Source organism: Crinia signifera, chromosome 3, assembly GCF_055691185.1.
Source record: "Crinia signifera chromosome 3, ASM5569118v1, whole genome shotgun sequence".
Classification (NCBI taxonomy): Eukaryota; Metazoa; Chordata; class Amphibia; order Anura; family Myobatrachidae; genus Crinia; species Crinia signifera.
Window position 1 is genome coordinate 48389751 of NC_139219.1, and position 27995 is coordinate 48417745.

Consider the following 27995-nt stretch of genomic DNA (forward strand, 5'->3'; position numbering starts at 1 on the left):
AGAAAAAAATTATAATAAAATAATTTAAAAGAGTTATGGTGCATTTGAGATATATATTAACCCGTGTCCTCTAGTTTTGACCTGTCCAATAAGATGTTTGTGTCCAAACAAGTTGCGATGAATGGTAGGGTGTATGGCATACTGTTGGTACCAACGTTTTACAGGGTCCTCCAATAGATGGAGGACCCTGTAAAACGTTGGTACCAACAGACTGACGCACACCCTAACATTCATCCCAACTTGTTTGGACGCAAACATCTTATTGGACAGGTCAAAACTAGAGGACACGGGTTAATACATATCTCAAATGCACCATAACTCTTTTAAATTATTTTATTATAATTTTTTTCTTAATCTTTGAGCATGCTATATATATGTAAAAATTCTTTGCAAATGTGTTTATAAATTTATAGTAATTTTTACTGGCAAATTATATAATTATTATTTTATAGCGCAGCATACCACCCACCTTTCTTTGTATACATTTACTGTCTATAGGACTTGACACCCCTTATCCACTGCTGCTGCTTGAGTAAAACCACTCATTCCGATTAGCGCCCTAATCCGATATCTAGATATCACACTCCTGCTACTGTGCTATATAAGAAACTGTTAATAAATAAAGTACAGTTATTAGGGAAGGAGGGTATTTAGTAAAAATTCTTATAAAGTGGAAAAGCCCCTTTCATCTGTATACATACCAACTGTTACCAAACCTAATTATACCGAAAAAAATTGCAACAATACAGTTATCTTTTCCAGTCCTTTTTGCACAAAATTTATTTACAATGTATACATAAATGTTCCATGGTGGACTATGGAAAATGTACTCGCGGCTGTTGCCGTGCTGAGAAAGAAAGTCAATGTATTAAAAATAAATCTTCTACAGTTCTTGTTTTTGAGCTGCATGACAAAAGAAAATGATGCACATATTGGTTGCTGCTGAATGGGGACACTGACACTCCTTTGTGACAATTATGCTCCGTACACATTGCCTTTTGGTTTCCATGCCTCCTCATACCAGTCTCCTTAAGACACCGCCTGCAACAGCTGATTAATCATTGTTGATGACTGCAGTTTTTCCCATCCTTCCCGATTTACATCTGTTCAGGCCAATTCAAATATGGTGAGTAAATGAATTAGACATGCAAATTCAAGCCCCAGGCGAGAGAGAGAGAAAGAGAGAGAGAGGGGGAGAGAGACAGAGACAGGGAGAAAAAAACTGAAGAGACAAAGCTGTAGACTAAGTGCGCATGGCTGAAATCCTTGGATCGAAGAAAAAAAATCTTCTGCCTGACATACTTATTGTAGACCTGCAAACGAGGACTTTCTGTCTTCTGCAGGGTAACTGTAAGGCTTTAATTTCTTTAAGTAAGGAGGCTTCAGGAGGAAGTGAAGAGCTATGGAAACAACACACATAGTGTGGAAAAATTTCACATTTTTTTAAAAAAATCTATAAGAAACAACATAATATGGTTAACAGTATAATATCATTTACAATATTTCACTCTTTGTTCTCTTAATGTCTTATATACGTATTTATCATGTCTCCAAACTTGATTTCAGCATCTGCTTTCTGCTGTAATTTTTTTTTGCTTTAATTTTTTTTATTTTTAGGGGGTGCCTGTGTCGAAAACTGTCTTGGTCCTACATGGGCACCAAGATTGGAACTGCTGTTGTGGCAGAAACACAGTACATGAAATTTTATTCCATTGCAGACAACACATATTCCCTTAAATTACTGAGCATGGATGTCCATTACATGCCCACTCATTGTTGGATCTCCTGTGTTAAGTACTGAGGGGCTAGATGCTGACATCGGCATTCCAGGGTGAGGTGGTCCTCCGTGCATCATCATTGCTGGGTGGTGATGGTGTCCAGGAATGTAGGTATGCACAGACGGCCCGTGACGCAGCTGAGCGTGATGTAAGGGCATCTGTGATGGTGGATAAGTTGGCTGCCCCATACTTATACCCATCGGACCACTCGGAGATATGTAATTCCCTGGCATACCTTGCAGTCCTGAGGGAGAAACAAAAAAGTTAAAAAAGGTCAAATAACACTGACCGTAGGTTCATCGATATACAAGAAAAATGTATGTAAAATAAACCTGTATTTTTAAAACCCTCTGAAACACTTTACACTTTCATGCAGATAACACTCTTGGCCTGCACCATAGCCAAATGCGGGGGGAGGGGGGTTGCAGTTGCCGTGTGTGTGTGTGTGTGTGTGTGTGTCTGTTTGTGAATCTGGGTGCTCAACAATCATTGCACAAGTGAGAGAATATGGTAAGTGGCTTACTGGGATTATTTGGCCTGCATATGTCTAAAGTATTGTATTACATAAACTGCACTTTATTTAGGCCAGTCTATAGCTTGTTACATGGTAATTATGCATAGTAGCAACAATCACACTCAACATTTGGAATTTCCCCTCCAACTATCCTGCATTTGCCCCTGCCTATCGAGCTTCTTTCTTGCAGATATTATCAATAAACAACTGGTAATGAGAAAACTAATTTGCTAAATTTGTGTAAAATGTCTGTTGTAATCAAAAAAAGGATATTTGTCTTTCTTCAGGTTTTTTTGGGGGGATTGAGCACCTAATTGTATTTTAGCAGCAGCAGATTTGGGCCCACTAAAATCTATAAGTTAGTGCCGGATTTAAAGCACCAAACTATTTTTTTTCTTTGTGGTTAATGATGCAACCCAGCATCTATAGAACAGCATGAGAGACTTTTCACTGATTCTGCGATGCGTGTAAGACACACACCTAAAAGGTGGGTGGTACAGTCGATGTCATTGCACAGGTAAGAGTGCACGGAGGCCGACACCTCTGCCGCCACTTTCACTGCTGTAGTGACAGCCATTCAGACAATCCAGCCATGCACTCTTCAGGCTGTACAGCGGCTCTGAGCATCCTTAGGACACTTGGAGCAGTGCAGTTTAACAGTAGTGTCCTGGTAATGGCGGTCCTGTCCAGTCAATCTTATGACAGTATGTGCTCTGGTAGGGTGGGCAGTGGCTGCACAGGGCATACCGCTTTCCGGTAATGGCGATCCTGCCCACCCAATCTTATGACAGTATGTGCTCTGGTTGGTTGAGCAGTGGCTGCACAGGGCATGCTGTTTCCTGGTAATGGCGGTTCCCCCACCCAATCTTATGACAGTTTGTGCTCTGGTGGGGTGTGCAGTGGCTGCTTAGGGCATGCTGCTGTCTAGATACCAGGCGGAGAAGATGGATAATTTATAGAAAACTATGGTACACTACTCCTATCCGAGCTTCTCAGATGCATAAGGCGTCTCACATATGGCATATAGACGCTAGGTGAATGAGGACACATTTGTATTATCCTATATAGAAACATGTAAGAAACAACCGCCTGGATCTGGGATCATATCAGTTTACAAACGAGGTGTATTTATTGTATTTATAGCGATTTATCTCTACACGCCTTCAAGGGAACAAACAAAAGCAGTAATTGTTTACTGGAATATTGCCATAAAGCAAAATGCATTATGTAGGGTTGATAAATGGTAGGCAGGTTTTTTTTTTCCTTTCATACATGCTAGAAATCAATAACTGTTAGCAATTAATTCCTTCCTTGTGATCATGAATGTTTTAAAAAAATCAGACTACAAACTCAGTCAAGCTTTCGCTAAATTTGAGAACAATGAGGAAACGGAACGTAAAACAATGGCCCCCCTGCTTTCTGTGGGCCTCTGTCTTCCGCATGGTTTGCTATAGTTGATGAAAACTGACAGGTGTATTGTCTCAGAGAGCTATAAGCTCCATAATCATCCAGGGTGAAAGGCATAACGCTATTTCTAAGTAGGTTCAATTGGCTTTAGTTCTAAGTAGTGTTGCAGCGTGAACACCTTGGATTCAGGTCTCTGGGCTCCAGCGATGTAAGGCTTCTTAATCTAGCCTAAAGGAAGATTTTTTTTTCTCACTATGGAAAATTGCTTTGAAAATATACTATATCCGTTGGTCTTTAATCAAAAGTGATGATATTTTCCATAATATCCTACTAATTTAATTGGCTATGAAGCATAGCATACATCATTGAAATTTAATTGACCCAGAAATTAAGAAACAATATTTAGATTAACTAAACTAGAAAGTGTTCATAATGTGCGAGAGCGCAGCGATGGCTTTCCGGCATTTTTCCTAAGCCTGATGTGTGATTCTGGTTCTTGGTGCACACATAGGGTCTCACAATTAGGAATACACAACGCAAACTATGGCAGTTTTTTGTTTTTGTTTTTTGTTTCTGATGCAGAATAACAAAAAAAAAATCTGATTGCATCGTAGTTCTTCTACATTCCATCAGACAGAGTAATATTTCTGCAGCAGAATAATACAAAGCAGGATTGTGGGGCAATCTTTACTCCCTCTCTTACTCTCCCTATTTTTACTCCCCCTCTCTCTCTCTTCCTCTCTCTCTCCCTCTCTCTTTCCAGACTTCACTGGGACTGCCGCTTACGATTGCATTAATGATCTCTATTTTTGTATACTGAATGAGTCAAATCCATTTGTCACACTGCAAGTGATGGCATACTTAATTTGGATATAGTCAATTAGCCCAAGCAGAGCTGCACAACCTGCTGTGCACACCTCTATTTTGTATTCTTTTACTTTGCCTTTTCCACACGTAATCCTATTATACATGATGGACAAAGAGGAGAAAAGTGGAAATTCGAAGTTTTCCTGCATGGGATCTTAAACTGCATGAAGCATTTCTGTTCTTATACAAAGACAGTGCTTATTTTGCTTAAATAAGTCCCTGTTTGCAGTTTGGACTCTTGCAGGTTAGTGAAGAAGTGTAACTCATGCATCAACTGTGGTTAGACAGATTTATGACACTTTGGGGACATGGTCTTTCCTCTCCTTGCACTGCTGCAGACTGCTTACATTTTGCATATCAGTCTGTTGCCATGGAAATCCACTCCCCCCCCCCCCCCCCCCACCTACTGCCTACTCCTTGTTTTGTCATGTGGTCAGTACTGTATAATAACAAGACAAGTCAACGTACAATCTATGCAGGAGACAAATGAAACAAAATCAGGCAGAAGAACAGGATACCGGATTTTATGGAAAAGGAATGAACAAGCATGGAGCTATGGGCAGGGAGAATACAAATTACAAAAATTCACAGTGTTAAAAAAAATTCCTACAGCAAAGTAGACACACGCTCCCCCGTTGTACTTACTTCCCCCTTGCTTTGCCATTGGTTAACTAGTTGGTGGTTACATGTAGTGCCATTGCCCCTCCATGCCCATATTCATGCCCATTCCACTCATAGGTCCTAAAAGGGAGATAAAAATCCAAGAAGATGCCAGAAGATCAGAGAAATGAACAGAGAGCACCAAAAGAACCCAATGTCACAAAGCAATTTCGAAGAAACCAAGATACAGGCAAAGCACCCAGATTGTAGCCATATTATGATTAGCAGATGAGTAAAAGACACAGCGATAGACACAAAAGCTCACATTTTACATTTACCTTTTAGGTTAATCTAGCACAAACTATTAACAAAATATAAATGGGCAAAAACAATCTTACCTGGTGCTCGGATTCCCATATGTTGCTGGCCGTCCATTACAAAACCTCCCATTGGCTGTCCATCGGGATTGTAAGGTGTTCCTTGACTTACTAAAATATATTAAGTTATTGTTACTATCTAATCTCAGCTGCAGGCAATAACACAATACAACACAATATTTATGAAACAGCCAGTAACTGTCAAAGGGACATTATGAAATCTCCTTTCCCCTTCCCAACACCCATTAAGCACACTCAGTACATGGAATATTAGGCAAATAGTAACAAAAAGAAGCCCAACACCATATTTCTGACCAGCATGCCATTATTCTATGTAATGTTGATATCCCTTGGTTGTAGTCAAGAGTATACAACATTTCACATTTTGTTAAAACAAAGACTACAGATTCAGAGTTCCCAAAGACACTGGAAATAAGACATACCCATGTATTATAAAATAGGTTTTTAGTGGAACACATAACAAGCTTGCTTTAAAGTAAAATGCCTTAAGGCAGTTAAAAGGACAAAAAAAATACAACTACCTCATTGAGCGTCTTTGAACTTTACCGAGTCCCATAAGGGATACTGACCCTGTTACCCTTTTGACAGGTAATAAAGTTTATAGCAATTCCACACCAAGCCATGCACCAGGGAGTGTCAAAGTAGCAGAAAGTATAGCTGAGGAGAAAAACTTATACAAAAAGTAAGTAGTTTTTTTTGAGAACGTAATCAATTCCAAAAAAATAGAAACTACATGACTGATGTCTTTTTTTTTCCTCCCTGGATTTATTTTATTTACCAGGTACTGGACCTCCCGGTGAATGGCTTGAAGATGGTTTTCGCCTGCGTGACTTGAAAACAGTTACTATTGGGGACTTGCCTGCTCGATTGGATTGGTCAATCATAGGCTGGACTATTCTTCTTCTGGCATTTATAAACCTAGAAAAGATCACAAAACATATCTCGGTTATTGATTATTGTGTTACGTACATATAAGTTGGTACAAATGCATTGACATCATAGTGGCAGGGTTCTGGCCCTTAGAAGCAGCAGAATTGGTACAATTTTTTTTCTTTAGCTGTTCCATATGCAGGATTTAACATTCTGGAACCTACAGTGTGTAGCTCCTCGTAACCTTACACAGAACAGGCTGGGGTTTATTAGTTGATTTATGTTGGTCAGATTTTTACCACAGTTGGCATTTTTTGTTTCTGATTTAAATATGGGAATTTGCCAGATTTGCTGAAAGACAATATGGGTAACACTCAATTTCCAATTCTATAGGGAAACAAATCACAAATGGCCTAGAAGGGTGAAGTCTAATACAATAAGCCTTGCAGGGATATCCATATCTTATGTTTTGTAACTACTTTCCAACTTTTTATTAAAATCCTCTCTTTTTTCTTTGGAGTTTAATTCTATTTTAATGCCCTCTATTAAGATAATGAACTGTGATGGCAGTATACCATCAAATGAGGGAACGTCTGGAGTTTTATTACTTGCTCACACTGCTGGGGACTTCAGAACAAGGCATTCGGCTTATAAAGACTACTTTTTTTTTTTTTTTGGTTTATTCAAAGAGTGGGGTCAAAACAAGGTCAATGCCATACAGGATTTCTATTATAATCTTGTAGTCACCAGAAATTATGAATAAGCAACAAATAAAAGGCTAGCTCAATGGACATCCAAAAATACAGTAATCTACAAGTGGTATGCATTTGAGTTTGCTAGTGTCAAGAAAACCCAAAATCATTCCGAATCAATAAATTTTTTCTTTTTTAAGTAAAAAACATTTTCCTTCAAAAATTTAGCAAATTCCTATTTTAGATTGGCATCTGGGATCTTTTTTTTGTATGTATTTTAGGCAATTAACTTCAAAAGAAGCTATAATATCACTACTGACATATGTTGATTCTCAAAATGCTAAACTTTATTGCATCAGTATAATACAAACTGTAAACACAAAAATGAAATTAAAATATAAGCACACCGGGAATACATAGTTATAGAATTCCTTCCAATTCTATTTTAATAAGCTTTACAAGACAAAGGCGCCAGGAGATCTTGGGAAATGAACCCCCCACCCATCAACTGTCTTCCTTGATTGTCCAATTAAACATTCTTTAATGAATTTTAGTAGATTACACGGGCAACAATCTTTTTTCAATAATAAAATCTCAAAAAAGTAATAATAATAAAAAGAAATAAACAAGCCCATTGTTCAGGAAAGCCTCTTTGACCTTCACTTTAGAGTACATATATCCCACCCCTTGTGAGATACACAAGTATGTGAATACCTTCCCTAGCAGGAGGTCCCTGCATAAACACTTTCCCTTGGCCTTCTTAGACCGGGGTCCAGTTGTCATTGTTCCCTAGCCCCAGTTCCTCAAGACTACATGTTTGGTGTAGCTGTCTTTGGCTGTTTAACTCTCGATCATTAGAAATGGCAAATTAAAATGTTTTCATTATTGCCTTATTATAAATGGCCTACACATTCTTGAATGTGGTGCAACACTATGTTTCACTGAACAAGGGAGCAGCAGAAGAGGACCCTTTTGCTTTATTTTAAGAAAAAAATATGGTACAAGGATATGTGGGAACTATTTTCTACATTAAGGTGTTAAAGTGTTTTTTTATGCTCGTTTTAAAAAAAAGGTGTTATTTTTTTCTTCGTGGAAAACAGTCATTTCTTTGTATGCCTTAAGGGTGCATTCAGATGCAAGAAACCTCAGTGTTCTTTCTTGGTAGTCATAAAATGGCATTCTTGCTCCTCCCAAAAGAAGTCAAACTAAGGTCAGCATCCCATCACCTCATATCTGTTTAAATAAACTGGTCCAGCTGTTTGTTTCCAAAATGGCCTCTGACCTTCTCTCTTTCGCTCTGCAGTAGTAAGAGAGAGCTCTGCTTTGCACACCAGTTGTGGTTTGCAACAATAAACAGTCTAAAAATATTTCTGATTATGACACTATTGCTATGTTGTCTGTAGTAAATTTTTGACCACATGAATAAGAAACCAATAATAGTCATTAAAGGTATACTACATTAAAAAGGAGAGTGTCTATTTCTTGAGTGCAAACAGTGTTCTTTTAATATTACACCCATTTCCTAACTAAAACCTAAAAAGACAATACATTCCTACATGCCTTTTGGAATGGACATAGAAAATGACCAGTGCACAATGGAATAAAACACTCATGCAATTTGGGTGGATTTCACGTGATTCCGACTGATGTTGCCAAGAAACCTGGTAAAATCTGTCCAAATCGCATGTGCTTGACATCCCATCTAATGCGTGGTCCCGTGTGCATAGGAACCAAGGTTGGACCTGCCTGGGGCGGGGGGGATGTCCCCCCTCTCTCTCTCTATTTATTATTATTTATTAACAGATTCTTATATAGCGCATACATATTCCGCAGCGCTTTACAGACAATATTTGAGCATTCACATCAGTCCCTGCCCCAGTGGAGCTTACAATCTATATTCCCTACCACATATACACGCACACACAAACATTCTAGGGTTAATTTTTTTGGGAGCCAATTAACCTACCAGTATATTTTTGGGATTGTGGGAGGAAACCGGAGTTCTCTGAGGAAACCAACGCAAGTAAGGGGAGGATATACAAACTCTGCACAGTAAGGGCCATGGTGGGAATCAAACCCATGTAATTTTTGTGGGGCATAATAAATAATGATAATATATATTCAAATGTCCAGAGATCCTATTACCAGCAGAAATATAATAATCATACAATAACTAAATTATACTGCGTTAGTAACATTTTTCCAATTTTCACCTACAAAAGAAGTCTGACTGGCCTGAGTGAAAACATACACCCCGACTTGTTCCACCTGTTACAACAAGTTTCTGGGAGGTCCAATTTATGAAAACCCAAAGCCATGCATGTTAGCCAGAATCTTGCCAGCCAGAATTCAGTAACACATAACACCTCAGGCACTGACTTTGAGACGGCTGCACACACTGAGAATCATGTGCAACCCAGTATTAGGCTGGAATATACATTTTCCAACATGGTCGCAACTGAAATCCGCACATCTGATGGTAGGTTCACAAAACTAACAGAAGAAACGTGCCTGTACTACCCCCATTAAAAGGGTCTGTGGAATTATCACACAGAACAGTCATCAATAAAGTCATCCATGTGTCTGGGCTATTGGTAAAGTTTTGTAGCCTCCACACATCTGCTGAAAAGCCACTCATCTCTTGGACAGGGAGTTCTAATAGAACAACATGAAGTAATTCCAGTGACCATTATACAACTCTAAATTAGTTAATGGAACTTCCAGATGTTACTTGCCAAAACAATCAGATTTCGAAGCAACTTTCTCACAATTTTGGTACCAGCTGGGCACACACGGTTCCAGATTGAATAATAGACAGTCACTAGGTTGACCACCATTACTCGACAATAAATGGGTCAACACCTGGGATAGGTCAACATGTACTAGGTCAACAAAGAAGGTTGACAAAAGCAAAATCTCGACATGGAAATGGTCGTCACAGGGAAAGGTCGGCATGAGTTTTTCATGTTTTTTGGTGTTGATGTTGACATTGGTCGACATGGACCCCCAATCAGTGTACTGTGTCCGGTCGCATGGCTCTCTGCACTCGGAATTAACAAGAAGTGGGGAAAAAATCATGAAAAACTCATGTCCATCTTTTCATGTATCGATCATTGACATGTCGACCTTTTGCTTGTGAAGACCTTCTGTCAATGTCGACCTAGTGCATGACGACCTTTTCCATTTATCAACCCATTCACTGTCGACCAACAGTGGTTGACCTAGTCACTAGGTAGACTAGACATTGTCGACCCATCGAATGGATACCGTACACACGATACATTATATCATGCAGTATATTATTCTGTGCTGCACATCCAATGGAAAAATTCCACAGCTGATGCAGTGTAATTGCATGCAACATCGCACGTCGGATGTGGTGTACCTAGGTTAAATCTTTGCAACATGTCAACATAGCAAGTGGAATATTGTTATATTGGGGCAAATCAGGCGTTAGGCCACTTGTGGTCTGGCGAACATTATGGTGGGTATTTAATCCCGGCCACTATTTTTGCTGGGCAGAAATAGTGGCAGACAGTATTTAATCCTAGGCGGGTTTGCCTGCAACAGGATCACCTCCATACAGAGGCAAATCTGTATTGTTGAAAACTTACACTGGATTGTTCAATCCACTGCTGTTTCCGACTATCAGCTCCAATTTTTGCCGATGCCAGGACTTTCCAACCGGTGGAGTATATTCCGCCAGTTGGAAGAACAGAGCCCACATTGAATAAGTTGAATGAAATTTGACCCATTTGACCTAAAACTAACGTTATTTCCGCCCTATGAAAATATTGTCCGGGATTGAATAGCCCTATATCTGTATCATGGAATAAAAAAGGTACAAAAAACTAACACAAAACAACTACATCTAGAAAAACTGTAAAGTGGGCTGTAGCAATAATTAAAAGCTGGTAATATATAAAATGGGAAAAGAAATTAGTTTACAACTGATAAATGACTGTAGACTATCAAATGCCACCGAGATTCAAAGCTTTATGAGACACTGGAAATTTTCAACTGCATTTTGTATATATTTAAAAACTTTTCCAGTAGAGAAACACTGTGTAAATTACACTCTAATGTTAATTAGTTAATGTGCAGAACACTTTCAAACAAGTATAATTTGCCTTAAATTTTCTTTAAAACTGCTACCACAGCTTTCCTTTAATTAAATGTCATTACATAAAAATGTTTTAGCTTTTATTGCATTGGAACAACTAATTATCTTTATGATCAGCATACTTTATTCTCAAGCAATGTTTCAATTATATGCAATGCTGAATATACCAGGATGATACAGATATAGAAAACACTATAGCTTTGTAGTCTGAAACACATTAGCTGGAAATTACAAATGAGACCAAATATAATGTAAATGGAAAGTAGAGACCTTGGTGTGATTTATGCGGAAAAGTGTAACCTTAGCGAATGATAAGGATACATTTTTTTTTTTTTACTCTTTTTCTTTATTTCAATTTTACAAAAAGACATACATCATCATAAAAAAAACACTCATATAGTACAGACGTTTCAGTTTCGAAAATACAGATATATTCCTTATAGTTATGCATCGCGATCCACTTGTTCAGTTATTTAACTCTTATTGATCCTGTGTTGCTCAGCCGGCACTCCGGGAATCAACATATTCCATGAGACAATACATTACGGGCTATCTGACCATGCTTATCTATATCGTGGGATACTGCGAGTTGACAGACCATCGGTTTTAGTGGGCAGGGGAGGATTTGAGCGCCTCTTAACTTATTAAGCCTATTGTAATATTAGCTGGCTGGATCATAATTACAGGAGGGCAAACACCCGTAGCAACAGAAAGGAAGGAAAAAGAATATAAAGAGAAGTAGGAGGGGGAACCCAGTAGGGGCAGCTATAATGATAGTGATAATACTCAGTGATCTACAATTCATCCTTAGGTTGCTATAACTATCGACCTATTATTAAATGGCCGTAATATTATAATTAGTGTACCGATACAAGAAAAAAAGTAAGAGTGTAAACAGGAGTGATTCGCAGTGGGAATCCACTACTAATTGAAATCTTCAGTGTTAAGGATAATGAAGCACACAAAAAAAACAAAAAAAAAAACCCATAATACAAAAATATAAGAATATGGGTACGAAAGTGCCATTATATTAGTGAAAATGTCTACTTTTACCCCAGTTCCCCCATACCTTTTCAAATCTAACTTCCCCTTTCCTTGTCCTATATAATGTTTTTTCCTGTCTATAGATATAGTTCACTAAGGCAACCCATTTATTAAAATCTGGGCCCTCACTTGACATCCAGGTCCTACTAATAATCACCTTTGCTAATGAACACAAGTTAATTATATAGCTCTTTTTATCCGCCCCTATTTTCCCCCCAACTATTCCTAATAGGCAGCTCTTAATGGTGAGTTCTTCAATCTTACAGCCCGTATCTATCATTACTTGTTTGATTCGATCCCAATAACAGGCAATCTCCCCACACTCCCATAATAAGTGTATAAACGTGCCTGGGGCTAATCCACATTTGGGACAATTAGTCGACATTTGACCCCTAAATTTCGACATAGTTGTTTTCGACAAATAAGCTCTATAGAATATAAAAAGTTGGATCTGCTGGACATTGAGGGCACTTGTGGCTTTGTTTATCGAACCCATCGCTTCCTTCCACTCCTCTACACACAGGGACCCCACATCACCTTCCCATTTCTCTCTTATGGCATTCAACCCTTCTTCCTGTCCATTTTCTCCTAGTAGTTTATAAATACGGGAAATTAAGTTCTTACTATTTATTGATTTTAATATCGATTTCAGGGGGGAGTCCCCAAATGAGGGAATTTGACCAGGATAATACTGACGTAGGACATCCCTAAGCTGTAGATAGCGAAAAAAATATGAGTTCGGCACTCCACACTGTGCCCTCAATTGCTCAAATGTTTTAAGGCTAGTTGAATTATATAGCTGCGCCACTATCTTGATGGAATGTGCCTCCCAAACCTCCCTGATCTGTAGGTCTTTGAATTCGATTTCTGACAGCAGCATACCTAATGAATATTCACTGTCCGTTAAGCCCCTTTCCAGCCCTTGGTGGGCCTCCTTCCAAATTTTGATAGCTTGAACCGTAAGGGGAACATCTCGAGCCATTGTTGACCCTATCAGTATCCTCCCCAGAGGAGTTTTACCTGGTGTAGACCTAGAGACCAGTGAGGTCGCGATGCTATTTCCTTCAACTTCCTGGGATATCCATGGCCTTAGTTGCGTCAATTGGGCCGCTACATAATACCTTCTGAGATCGGGGAGGCCAAGTCCCCCTTTCCCTCTAGGCCTCATCAGATTGTTTAGGCGTACTTTGGGCCGGGCCTCCCTCCAGATAAACGATGAGATCATGCTGTTGAACTTCCTAAATACAGATTTAGGTAAATAAATAGGCGAGTGTTGAATTACATAAAGAATTTTAGGAAGGACCACCATTTTAATCAGGTTGATCCTACCAGAGACAATCAGTGGAAGTTTCTTCCAAGATTTTATTTTAGCTTTCAACCAAACCAATAAAGGAGAGACATTCAGCCGCATGAACCCATCAGGATATCTGGAGATAATGACCCCAAGATATTTAAATGTTTCGACCCATTGTAATGGCGATGTCCCTATCTGTGCCTCGTCACCCCGCTTTCCTAATGGGAAAATTATCGATTTAGAGCAATTTACTCTGAATCCGGAGTAGTAGCCAAATTTCTCGATTAGCTCCAAAACTATGGGGAGCGTAGACTTATGATCCGACATATAAATCAAAAGGTCATCCGCATATAGTGAGACCGTTTCGCGAACCCCCCCATATTCTAGACCAATCGGTAGATGGTACTGCCTCAATACACATGCTAGCGGCTCAATCGCCAGGGCGAATAAGGCTGGAGATAGGGGACATCCCTGCCTGGTCCCTCTTTCCAGTGGGAAGGCTGGGGATGTCCACCCATTCACCGCAATTCTAGCCCGTGGCTCATGATATAACATTTGTATCCATTTGATGTAACTGGGACCCAGACCAAATGTTTGAAGTACTGTCCATAAATACGGCCACTCCACTGCGTCGAACGCCTTTGTTGCGTCCAATGACGCAATAGCAGCCGGGTTATCTTCTCCCGTTTGCATTTGGAGGTGGCTAAACAGCTTCCTAAGATTGCTCGTTGTAGACTTTCCCGGCATAAAGCCGGTTTGGTCCGGGTGAACTAGGGAAGAGATATGACGATTAAGCCTCCTTGCTAGAATTTTAGCGAGTATTTTGGCCTCTATGTTGATCAAAGAGATAGGTCTGTATGACTCCATCGATTGCGGGTCTTTGCCTTCTTTTAATATTAGGGCCACTTTTGCCTCTTTCATTGTGTCTGGCAAAGAGCCACAATCAAAGCAATTCACCAGTGTTTCCCACAATATAGGTGCTAAGGTGTCTTTATATTGTTTATAGACCTCTGGGGGGATGCCATCTATACCTGAGGCCTTACCTCTCGGAAGGTCATTGATAGCGATTTTTATCTCATCAATAGTTATAGGGGCATCTAGTTCTATTTTAGCCTCTTCGCCGAGCCTGGGTAATTTAATTTGTTTAATATAGTCTACTATGTCCACCGTATTGGCCTTTAGCCTAGTCCTATAGAAACTAGAGAAGTAATCCTTGAATGCTTCCCCTATCTCTACTGTAGAGCTGACCAAGTTACCTGCGTTGCCCCTTATTTTTAATATTATACTAGTAGTATGTTCGGCTTTGGCCAATAGGGCCAAATATTTCCCCGATTTATCTGAGTTCTGATATTTAATGTGGGATGTATGGGCCATAATTTCTTGGTTCTCCCTTTCCACCGCCTCTAGCCATCTTAACTGTGCCTCCTGCCAAATCTGATATGCAGAATCCAATTTATTACTAATATATTCCTTTTCGAGGAAGAGGGAATTCGTTTCCTTCTCCCTTATATCAGCTCTAGAAGTTTTCTTAATTTGTGCAATGGCTTTCTTAAAGGTACCCCGCACATATGCCTTAAAAGCATCCCACATTATAGGGGCAGAGGCCGTACCGTTATTAAACACCCAAAATTCCTGCCATTGTGCCCCGAAATTTGACCCAGCATCGAAGCGGTGGAGCCAGTTGGGATTTAGACTCCAGAAACTGGAGCCCCTATCATTTTCAGTTGTCAGTTCTAAGTATACTGGGGAATGATCCGATATTCCACGTGCCTTATGTTCAATTTTCTTTACCCTCGAGGTCAACTCTCTAGAGACTAGAATAAGGTCAATACGAGAGAAAGCAGTATAGGAGGTAGAGAAACAAGTGTATTGTTGTGTAATTGGGTTACATTCCCTCCAAACATCCACCCATCCTACGTCCCTTATAAAGTTGGCAAAACCCTTACTTTGGCCCCCACTTCCCGAGGTAACCCTCTTCCACCGGTCTAATTCAGGGTCTATTATATTATTAAAATCCCCCATGCATATTATCGGCACTTCCGGAGAAAGTGCCGCAAATTCTATTGCTTTCAACAAGATCTGATAGGAGAATGGAGGGGGAACATAGACACTCAATATCAATAGTCGTCTAGAGTCAATTTCGCAATCTAAAAAGACAAAACAGCCTGCTCCATCAATGCTCACCCTCTTACAAGTAAAGGCGAGCGATTTTTTAATCAAAACCGCAACTCCCCTGGAGGAGGACGTGAAGGAGGCGCTATAGGTATGGGCACACCAAGATTTTTTAAGTGCCATCTGTTTCCCCCCTGTAAGATGTGTTTCCACCAAAGCTATCACGTCAGCCTCATATTTCTTTACTTGATTCAACACTAGGGACCTTTTGATTTTATCATTGAGGCCACGGACATTCCATGTTAGAAATTTAATTATCCCCTTTTTATTACCTGAACCTGCCATTTTATCTTCACGTCACTCCAGGATTGCCGCTAAGTTCTACCGGTTGCCAGCTGAGCACACACATTATTAACCGCAATGCCATAATTTCAATGTCCATTTGTACTATACAAGAAAACATACAACATATAACAAACAAACCCTCCCCCCACCCTGTATACCCACTATCCCCAGGCATACCTAATTTCCCTTCCGCCCTCTTCCCGCCTTCTCCTTGGGGCTCTATATCCCAACCACCATCGGGCGGTGAGCGCCCTGGAGCATTTCATCAAGAATCTATTTTTGGCCTGGGTCAGCCAACTGCTGGGTCCCCGGTGCCCACTTATCGACCCAATTTGCGGCCTCTTGTGGGTTTGTAAAGAAGACTGTATTGTCGCCGGTCTCCACCCTCAATTTAGAGGGGTATATCATTGAATATTTTAATCCCGCATTGCGGAGCCTTCTTTTGATCTCGGTGAACTTGGCCCTGTCTTTTTGCACATCTTGCGCAAAATCGGGGAAGAGCGAAATCCTCACCCCGTTATAATCCAATGGGCCTTTCACCCGTGCTACCCTCAGGAGGTTATCCCGATCCCGGAAATGTAACATTTTCAAGATTAGGGTTCGTGGGGGGGCACCCGGGGGGGAGGGTTTTGAGGGAACTCTATGGGCCCTTTCTATTGAGAAAAAGTCCGAGAAGGTCTCCCTCCCGAACTTCTCCCCAAACCAGCGCTCCAAGAACTTAATCGGATCGTTACCCTCCTCACGCTCCGGCAACCCCACCACCCTGACATTGTTTCTACGACATCGACCTTCCAGGTCCGATATCTTGCTTCTGAGCTCCTTCATTTGTGAGGAGAAACCTTCAAACTTAGCCAGCAACATATTGCTACTATCCTCTAATTTTGAGATACGGCACTCAGCTTCTTGGATTTGATCTTTTACAACTTTAAGATCTTGTCTCAGACAAGTTACATCGGCCTGTACCTCTGTAATCTTGTCCGTTACCCTTTGTTCACTTCCCCTGATGGCCTCCAAGACCTGCTGTAAAGTTATTTCTGGCGGGTCTTGTAGGTCCCCAGCGGAGTTTTTCAGTGGGGAAGTTACCGGGGTATTCGAGGGAGTTTGGGTTTTAGATGTAGTTTGCGACCTAGCGTACTTCTCCAATCTGGCTGCCGCCGTGGCATTCCCTGTCTTCCCCATTGTGGATGCACACAGGGAGGTTTTTAATATTTAAACCCTGTAATTGCCAATACCCACGATCTTTATACCTAGTGCCACTGCTAACAGAGCCTAACCATACACAGACTTAGTAGAAGATCCAAAGATGGTGAGTTATATAGCATTAATGATTGAAAAAAACAGTAATGTTAACAATTTTAGAGCTGATTAATCCACAGAAGGCGTTATTCTTGAAATCCGCACAATCAAAACCGATGCTGAGGCCCAGCGGCCTAAGTCCCTGAGCAAGTTCAAGTCCAAAGTACCTAGTGTATCGGGGCCTAAAGAATGAAGGTTTCTTTCATCCGGTGGCTGTACAAGGCCTCTTGACAAACCAATTTACTATAAAATTCAAAGTCACAAGTCATATACAAAGAGCAAACAAGAAGGGCTATGGCGCACACACACTTTTGAGGCCAATTCCTTGGTATATGCCCATCGGGGCTCCAGGTGTAAACCACCCGTCCCTGGATGCTTGCAGGAGCCGTCCCCAGGCCTAGCCTCCACTCTCACAAAGAGCCTTGTGTCCCGAATGTGGATTCCTATATCCCCCCAATAGGGTTTACAGATGAGAGTCCCAAACTGTCGGGCCCCACCCGTATAGTCCAGTAATATAGAGGGGTCAGCCCGCGATATATTTTATGCCTCACGGAGTTTGTATGGATCTTGGGCCCCCCAGACAGGGAGATTAGTCGATTCTAGTCAGGTCAGTTCAAGGGCACATAGGGGCAATAACCCTGGCTGCGGCCGTGCTTTCAGGAGTGGTTACTGTTTATACGAATTTTGGGATAGGGCAGACACCGAGTTCCTCTACACTGCTAGTTTGTTTAGTCACGGAGGGCAGCCAGTGAGGTTAACTTCGGGGTCAGTCTTTCTATTGGGCAAGCCGGTTGTACAGCAGACAGTTTATAATTGTAAAAATGCTGGGGTACTTCCCTGTTCGCTGATGACTTTGCCGATTCCACCTCCTACGAGGGTATGAAGTAGCCGCCGGGGGTCTCCACTCTGTCACATGTAAAGGTGGGACTGACAGGATCCTCTACCCTCCGTCTCTCCGTCCACTTCACCGCCCGGCACTCCGATTTTTGAAGTAAGACTCCTGGGCACCGTTGCTCACAGCTCCGTCAAAGGGCAGCCTCAGTTCTGCTGGTCCCCGCCGCAGCAGCCAGCGGCTACAGCCTCGCGGTCAGGGTAACGTCAGGGTAGCGTCGCGCCCAGGTGATGATGCGGCAGGGGGTGTTGCCGTGAACTAGTGCCGCCGATCTCCTCTCCCCACGTACCGGAAAGGACCCGGAGAGCTCCGTAAGTGGGGCGGGAGGCTTCCCAGCTCAACCAGGTACGTACACCTAGATGTTACTTATTGAGCGGGTCCAACACTACGACTCAGCTGTGTATCCGTGACCAATGAGAAGCTATTTAGACGGTCGTTTCAGGGGCTAGATGCGGCCGGGATGTTGCCGGGATGTTGGTGCTACAGCCGGGTAACCACCGTCAGCAAACCCAGGTCCATGTGGAGCAGGATTTTTCAGCTCCAGGGAGCTCCCACACACCACCTCACTCCCGCGCTGCCGTGGTCACGCCTCCCGATAAGGATACATTTTAATAAGATAACATATATAGTGGTATCTTTGGTGAGTCAAAACTTCAGACTTAACCACCGTTTTTCTGTATAAAATGTAGAGGTGAGCAATTCAGATTTACTCGGTTCTTATCGCCAAAATTAGTGCAAGCTAGGATTTTTCTGATTGGCTATCGGCTGTCACATGTTTTGAATAGCTCGCAAGCTTTTTTTAGATCGCCTGCTGCCTGGTTTCCCCTGTCCACCACCATTCTGTGTCCCTTGCCTCTCTACATCCTCTAACCACCGCCTCTCCGCGTCCGGGCTGCACATAAGATTTATCAAATCCAATGTGCAGCCAGTCTGACCTCCCCACTCCGATTCAATGTGCACGGAACCACACATCGGGTCAGATGGGATGTCAACACTGGTCCGATTTATCGGCCCGATCCATTGGAATGGGGTCAAATCACACCAAATCATACTAGTGTATGTTGGCCTTCAGTTCATCAATGGAACTACTACAGTCTAAAGGCAAACACAGGATATTACAAATGTTTGAATGCAGAGAGGATGTGGCCGGCACTCCAGCTTTCAGGACAGGACAACCCTGACTCTGCTGGACAGTGGGGCTTAGTCAGAAAATCTTCCTCTCCACAGTAATTCGTTTCCCATCTGCCATCACCTATATAGTTATTTTGCTTTATATAATTAATTCTCAGATCCTCAAATTTAATCTAAGTCGCACTCTGCTGAGCTGTAAAGGTTAAATATAGGAAGCTTGCAATAATGCCAATTAGAATCCAGAATATATAAACTACAGGTAAACAGTAAAGTATTGGGTTATGTGAGTTTGCTGAAGCAACAGTTTTCACTAAAGACTCTAAATAAAATTTGGAGTCTAAAAGACAATCTGCAATAATTGGTTAAGTAGAGTACTTGAGTCCGTCTGATACAATCACAAGCAAGAGTAGAAATGGTATAGATGCAGGTGATGTGATCATATGATCACCCTGGGTCTTATCTCCCTGGAAAATATAAATAATGTACAGAATGTGGTATGATAATGGATACTTTATTGCTCTTCCATACCTTAATATGTTTATACCTGTGCTGTTATGCCAACACCATACCAATCACTTCAACCAGTTTAGCGTTAGTACTGTGGCCACAGCACTTCTCAAATGTAACAGCAATACTGTAGTTGCAGCATCTGGTACCCCTCCCTGCTAAGTGTGAGCCTGCAGCCATGATCATTTATTTATACAACGGATGACATAGTGCCTAATATTGTCATCAGAGGTACATTGCTATGCGGCACCTGCTGTATCTACATTACACCAGATGTTCACTGTAACCCACTGGATCCTAGGTTGGGAGACCCTGAACTGGGGTTAAATACTGGAGTGATTATTTTTAGTTAAGACTATCTGATCCCATAGTACACTGTCCATCAGATGTGGCAGAACGTCCCACTGCCTGTAGCAGGGCTGTCCATTAAATTCTGTAGTTGTAGGCCTATCGTTTCAAACCATCTTAAAACCAACGCTTATTGAACCATCAATGGTTCATGGGTGTTCATGCACAGACCACAGACGAAAACCTTTGCTATTGGACCTCCTGCACAGACCACGGGTGAAAGCCTTTGCTATCGGACCTCTGCTATCCATATGCATCATGGCACTTCAGCCTCACTGACTGCAAAACCTTCGAAGGTTGCTTACTTATTAACAGCAGTAGATTGTCTGGCTAACCCAAAACAATGTATTTTATTTTCACATATCTGGAATATCTATTTGGGGATTTAGTGAAACATTCAACACTTAGAATTCCCATAATTAGCTTCTGTCTGGATCTCTCCTCCAGGAAGACAAAAGACAAAGGTAGGGAGCATGATGTGGCGATTGATGCATCACAACCCTGGCCCCTGCTGTGCCACACCACAAGTTGCATCCTCATGGGAAGGGTCTAATTATGCAAATCACATCATCTTGATGCCCATTACACAAGGGAGCCCAGGAAAACTCCCTGACATTTCTGAGTCTCATGGACATTCTAGAAGAATTGAGAAGTTTTGTCCTCAGCCCAAAAAATACAATAAAAAAAAAAAAAAACAACAATATAACAGTAATACTTGCACAGCGCTAGTGATATTTAAAAATCTGCCAATAGATCGTCCGGTTCTAAAAAGTACAGGGGCGTGTACTGTTAATAGAAAACAGGGGGGATAGTTGTTGATGTTTAATCACTATAATTAACAATCCAAATTTTTAAACTTTCAATGCTCAAAAATTTGCTGTGGTTCAGAAAAACTAAGCAAACCACAAGCGACGACTTGTTAAGTCATATTTTGGCAGCTTGAATTAGCCTTTGTCTATTCCGTGTGCTGCTGAATAAAAAGAGAACCCCAAACTGCATAACATTATTCACGGTGTAAAAAAAAGAGAGAGGCTGTATGCATGCTTCACTAACTGCCTACTTCAGAAACATAATATTGGAATTTACTCAAATCACAGCAAGACCATCAATCATACGAATCAGTAGATTTTCCTTCAAGCCACTTCGACTCCTCAGGCAGTAATGAAAAATTTGTACCATGTAGCAAAAACAGTGCACTATGTCAGAGCTTTTCCAGTGGAAGACTATGATAAAACACCCAGGCTAAAGATGATCAATTAGCTGACAAATGAAATGATGCGAGGACAACAATGTAGAAGACACATATAGCAAAGTTTACATTTTTAGACTTTACTCTTCAAGCTAATCATGTCAGTCAGAATTCTAGCTGTAAGCATGTTTGACAAAACAGCACTAATGCAAGAAATGCCACAATTTGCACCTTTTTTTGCAGAATACTTTTATACATTTATAGTTTTTTAAAGTCGATTCTTATTATATATAAACATAAATGAGAGAGAGAGAGAGAGAGAGAGAGAGAGAGAGAGAGAGAGAGAGAGAGAGAGAGTAATTGTAAAGGTGTATACACACTGTGCAATTTTTTGACCTATTTTTTGACCAACTTTGTTCATTTTAGCCCTTCTGAAAGATATTGGTAGAAATATCTTTCAGTGCGGACACTGAAAGACACTGATGACCAATTTCCCTTGAACCCAGTGTCCTGGACGAAAGATGTTGATGAAAGATGTTGAGGAAAGACGAAAGATATCCAAAAATTGGTCAAAAAAATGTACAGTGTGTATGCACCTTAAGAAGGAACTATGGGTGGGACTTACTGCTGCCATTCCATTTACATTCCAGCAACGGCAGCCCAATTCACCACTTTGCTCAGCCCAATTCGCCTAAAAGTGCTAGCTATCCAATGGGGTAGCAAACATGTTTGAGCAAGATTGCTTTGCCATAGAGTGTTGCAATATCAGGGGATTTGGTTAGCCATAATTAAATTCATATACAGTATGTGTGTGTGTGTGTGTGTGTATACAGACATTTGCAGAATCAGGAGTAATTTTACAAGGAGACACTGTCACTGTGCAGTGCAGTGATGTGCAGACTTTCCCGAACAAACTGCTGATGAATGTAGGTGACCCTTATGTGATGATCTCATCACCAGTTACAACTGGCTGTTGCCTAATCGTTTTATTTTAAAGCCGTGACTGTACGCTGAATCCACCCACACATTTGTTTTGTTCTGATATAGTGTCCCTGAACATCACAGACAGTTAGCAAACAGTTATGCGGTTTAAGTTGAGTTTTTATTTTTTATATTTGTATAGTTCTTACACACCTACTTTGGGTGTGGTATAGGGGTCCGACAGTCGGGATCCCGACAGTCATTATCCCGACATCGGGATCCTGACTGGCCGGACCCAGACAGCATGGCGAGTGCAACAAAGCCCCTTGCGGGGGTCGTGGACCCCCACGAGGGAAAATAGCCGACGGTCGTCGGGAACCCGGCTGTCGGTGTTTTGAAAGTCGGGATCCCGACGTCGGGTGAATGCCTGTCGGGATCCCGACAGTCATTATCCCGACATCGGGATCCTGACTGGCCGGACCCAGACAGCATGGCGAGTGCAACAAAGCCCCTTGCGGGGGTCGTGGACCCCCACGAGGGAAAATAGCCGACGGTCGTCGGGAACCCGGCTGTCGGTGTTTTGAAAGTCGGGATCCCGACGTCGGGTGAATGCCTGTCGGGATCCCGACTGTCAGGACCCCGTCCGGCACCCCCTACTTTTATATTATATACATTTTTGCAGACTGAATCAAGTATGAGCCTCTGTGCATGCAGGGGATAATATGGAGGGAGAACCTTGCATGTTTTTTGCTTTCATCTCTATGGGCTGCATATATATATGTATATATATATATATATATATATATATATATATATATATATATAACCACGCAATAACCCGGCACTCCCAATCCAACAATGCCCAGGTGCCACCTCCTGTGCCTGTGAGAGCACAATGTATACTAGGGTCCCCAGGGGGGAGAGGTGTGAGCGGCACTCAGCGGGACTTTCAAAGTTCAGGTAAGAATCACAACAACCGTAAAGTTGATCAACTTTACGGTTGTTGTGATTCTTACCTGAACTTTGAAAGTTCCGCTGAGTGCCGCTCACACCTCTCCCCCCTGGGGACCCTAGTATATATATATATATATATAAATACATACATATATATATATATATATACCAAGGCCAGACCATCTATTGGTTAGATAAACCAATGTAATGGCTGTGGTTGGTCACAACCTTATATATGGCCCTACCAATGTTTTCCCCTGGAGGGCCCTTCACGCCCCTATTTATTTATTAAAACTTTTTTAGATAGCGCATACATATTCTGCAGCGCTTTACAGAGAATATTTGAACATTCAGTTCCTGCCCCAGTGGAGTTTACAATCTATATTCCCTACAACATGCACACGCACACACAGACATTCTAGGGTTAATTTGTTGGGAGCCAATTAACCTACCAGTATATTTTTGGATTATGGGAGGAAACCAGAGTACCCGGAGGAAACCCACGGGGAGAATATACAAACTCTGCACAGTTAGGGCCATGGTGGGAATCGAACCCATGACCTCAGTGCTGTGAGGCAGTAACGCTAACCATTACACCCCTATCCAAAACTGCTTCTAACTGAGTCTTCCCCTAAGTGTGATGCTATCAGTGCTTTATGTAATAATACAGTGGACGTTTTTTCTTTTCTTTTCTTCATACACAAGTGGGAGTTGAACAGAATAGTACATATGTAACCTAATAAAAGATCAAACAGGAACACCGTCTTCACTTATATATGGCTCCGGGTTAGTGAAAGCTGCAATTGAGTATGCAGACAGATTAGTACAGAAAGGACTTCACATCATGGCATCTTTTCCTTGTGAAATAAAATATACATAGCGAGACACGAAACAGCTCCAAGCGATATCCGTTACATTTGTGTTATCCTTCTATTTGTATTTATTAAGTAAATTAGAGTATGTCAATAATGTGGGGGATTAGTATAATCTAGTAAATTAGAACTGCAAGATTATCAGGATAGCATCCACGACTACCCACATGCCTTATAAAATATTAGTGGAACTGTTAAATGACCCAGATTTTATTTTAAGTGTGCTGCCGCCTCCTTTTTAAGTGAAAGGAATCTCTAAAGCCTTTAATGCTGATATAGAAAACCATGCATCATTTACACACACACTGCGCTCTGCACAATATATGTCTTCAAATGCACTTCCCTTATGCCTCTGGCTCTGATTCATTTTTAAGAAGAGAAAATTGTTTTATCCAACAAGGAGGCAACATTTGCCCCATTTCCAGTATCTCAGACTGGCTTTTTAACGTCTAAAAACGCAGTTTGTTTTATAGAGGCACGGCCCGAGGCTGCAACATGATGTAAGGGAGCAGAGGTCTCCAAGGGTACACTTCTCAGTATGCCGGTGCTAGATTCTGTACTACTTAATTACTCTGTACCATTCTTGGCCACTGTTGACTCAAAATAGGTGTGGATCAGGTCTGTGCAAGCAATGACATACCAGAAAGTCAAACTTTGTGTAAACACACTTAGAGAGATTTAACAAGAACAGACCAGAACCTGACTTGCTGACTTGTAGAGAACTCATCCACGGTTCACATTATTTTCATTAAAGTTCCGTTAAAAGGTTTAAAAGAAATGAATTTGTTCCTATTATTCCCACAGAAAACAAATTGTTGATTCATATAAAGAGAGGCCACGTCTGTTGTCGGGAAACATAAATGAAGTCTGTTGTTCAGAAGCTGTGTCTACGTATGTCTCCAAATTATGTAGGCAGCCATTTTGCAGGATGAACTATTTCATGGCAGGATAGACTGTTTCGCAGAGGCAATAGTTCCGGGTATAGAATCTCCTTAGTGCGACTTTGCTTTTCCATACCGGAGAAAAGTAATTTAAAACTATTTTGTAATATGGGTTTTTGCAGAATTGATGCAATTGGTGACGTCAGTCAGTACAAAGTTTTATGGATAATATGGCGAGCGGTGGTAACATTTTGCTCACCTCTGTCTAGAAGTGGTGACATCACTGTTATGAGGCACAAGTATTTATGAGGAAGCCTCAAATCACTAGGGCCCTTATTCTGGTTGGTGCGGTCGAGCCGCATATGCGGCCCCGACCGCACCAGACGAATCCCCGCCTACAAGACGGATCGGCACGGCCGTCCGTACACGGACGGCTGCCGATCCGCATGAAAATGGTGGAGGCGTACGCCTCCACCATGGTGGGAGCTGCCCCCTGCATTCGATGGTCGTCGACCATCGAAGGCAGGTCCGCACGCCGCGGCAGCTCCCGCAAGCTCAGACCACACGGACAATCGTCCGTGTGGTAGCTTGTATGGGGGCTGAAAGCTGACATCCGGCGACGTCAGCTTTCCGCCCCCATGAGTTGCGTCATGGCCTCATTACCATGCGTACGCCCCGCGTTTGCATGGGAACGCCCATGAAACGCGGGGCGTATACATAGGGAAATGAGGGCATGAAGCCCCTCACGCCCCTATACGCCCCCTTTGCGGCGTACTAACGTTATGTGCGGCGAATTCGCCTGCACATGCGCAGATTGACCTCTGCGCATGTGCAGACGGAAAACATCGGCGGTACGGCCGCACGCGGGCCGTACCGCACGAACCAGAATAAGGGCCTAGGAGCTGCTGAGGTCGTTAAGATATCTCACGAGTTCTTAGTAAAATGTTAGGCTACAACCTCATGACTATTGGCTCAACCTATAAACAGCTTGTCAGGGATGATACCATAGATCCATGCAAAATTAATATACTGTTTTAGCTACAGAAAATATCCAGAAAGAATGGACTTGACTGATCATTAATGTAAGCTAACATGCATTGGAAAAACTTAAATGGCAATGATGGTATCTTAAAAAAGAACATTAGGTCAGTATCAGTACTCCAGCCCAATTTAAGTATTCCTGACACATATTGGGGGTTAAAAATATAGGCTGTTAAAATGAAGGTTGACCGATTGGGTATTACAATAATATTTAATAACACATATAATAAAATATCAGAAAACTGACAGTATGTAAAACACAATGTTTACAGTAAAGATAATCAGAGTGACAATATTCACCTCTACACATGACCTAAAAGTGGAAAAATGCACATATACAGTCTCACTTGTTCCTAGTGCTGGATTAGCGGGTGTCCATAGCCTGATGTTGATACTCCCCTCGTGAGGAAAGATGGCACACGTCTCACGGAATGGAGGGCTCCAAGATATTGGCAGGTGGTGGTGTCCCTTTTTGAAAGTCCAGTATAATTGTAGAGAGCTGGTCCAAGCAAGAGTTTACTGTGACAATATTGTAATCCACAAGGTCTGGTAGAGAGGTGTCCGCCTAACGCGTTTCGTCATCCACGGATGGCTTTATCAAAGGGGGATTATTCTGGTTGATTCGCAGTAGGGCTGCGTTAGCACAGGAACCGATGCTTTTGTACTGCGCATGTGCATATGCAAAGTGCGTGCACCCACAGGAACCAGAATGTTTGCAGGTTGCACACACCCAGGACAGTGGGTGGAGAGGGGCGTTGGGCGGCGTGCAGCCCCATTAGCACAGGGGAACGCCCAGAGAATGCTGGACGTTCTTATATGTATACTTATACTTCAGAGTCACTATTATATGCATGCGCCTTCGGCATCATTTGATGTGGGCTGATTTCACAAGGCTGCGAATGGATGTTACTGTGTAACATCCATTTGCAGGCCCTGAGTAAGAAGCACCCTTGTGAATGGGTGTCACCATGCAACCATTCGCAAGGCGGGGTTTGGTGGACTCGCAAGGCTGCAAATTTGCAGCCTTGCGAATCAACCAGAATAACCCCCATTATGATGTCATTAAACAAAACTACTATATCTACAATTGGTCCTACAGCTAAGTAAATAAAAAATAAAGATATTTAAAAAGGAAGAAATTGGAAATACACTTTGTATTAATGAGATCATATATGTGGTGGGTGGTGGTTCAAAAAGGGGAGCATAACAATAGTAATGTTAGTAAGTTGTATCTCAAGATAGGATCAAAAGAGAAAACACAAATAACATTAAGTATATCTTTTTCTCTCCAGTGTCCTCTCATTAGAAAGCACTGCATTAAAGAGGGGGTAAATTTACTAAGATGGGGGTACTATTAAAGATGGGATGTTGCCCATAGCAACCAATCAAATTGTATCTATTGTCTTCTAGAAGGTGCTAAATAAATAATCAGTGGAATTTGATTGGTTACTATGGGCAACCTATGCTTCCTTTTAATGAATGGGATAGACAGTTGCATTAGGGTAGCAGAATTTTGTTGAGAAAGCTTGATGAAAATGAAGCATCAGTCTTTTTGAAGCACAGAGACAACAAAGATTCTGCATTTGAACCATTTGTATTAAGTCACACGAGTTAACATAACTAGATAGGGTGCCGTGCAGTGGTGGCTCCAGAGGAAGGGGGTGCAGCACAGTTAAAAATGTAAATAGGGTGTCACATCCACTGCCAGTGAGTCAGTTTGGAATGGCAGTAAGTGGTAGTTGCTGTGCCTCCCCCCTATTTGAAATTTGAACTGTTCTGCATACCCCCCCCCCCCCCCGAGCCTCCACTGGTTCCGTATGTTGTAGGCCCCTTTCTTATTCATTGGAGCCCACTCATTTCAGCAAACATGTCCCTCCTCCTCCATGGTGCCATCTTCCCAGTGAGATTTGGTAAGATGG

General features: G+C 41.8%; 1 protein-coding gene across 2 annotated transcripts in view; it reads right to left on the reverse strand.

The window, feature by feature from the left end:
- Positions 1-500: 500 nt before the first annotated feature.
- The window catches only part of MEIS1 (Meis homeobox 1), a 135101-nt gene continuing 107606 nt past the window's right edge, over positions 501-27995 (reverse strand). The window contains exons 10-13 of one of the 2 annotated variants that reach the window (XM_083175752.1): positions 6424-6482; positions 5565-5654; positions 5212-5307; positions 1884-2022 (exon numbers count right to left, since the gene is read on the reverse strand). In XM_083175752.1, the coding sequence (XP_083031878.1) occupies positions 5249-5307; positions 5565-5654; positions 6424-6482 (208 nt within the window). In that variant the 3' untranslated portion in view covers positions 1884-2022; positions 5212-5248. Of the gene's footprint in view, positions 2023-5211; positions 5308-5564; positions 5655-6423; positions 6483-27995 lie in introns of both variants that reach the window. The other variant, XM_083175751.1, reaches the window with a different exon arrangement.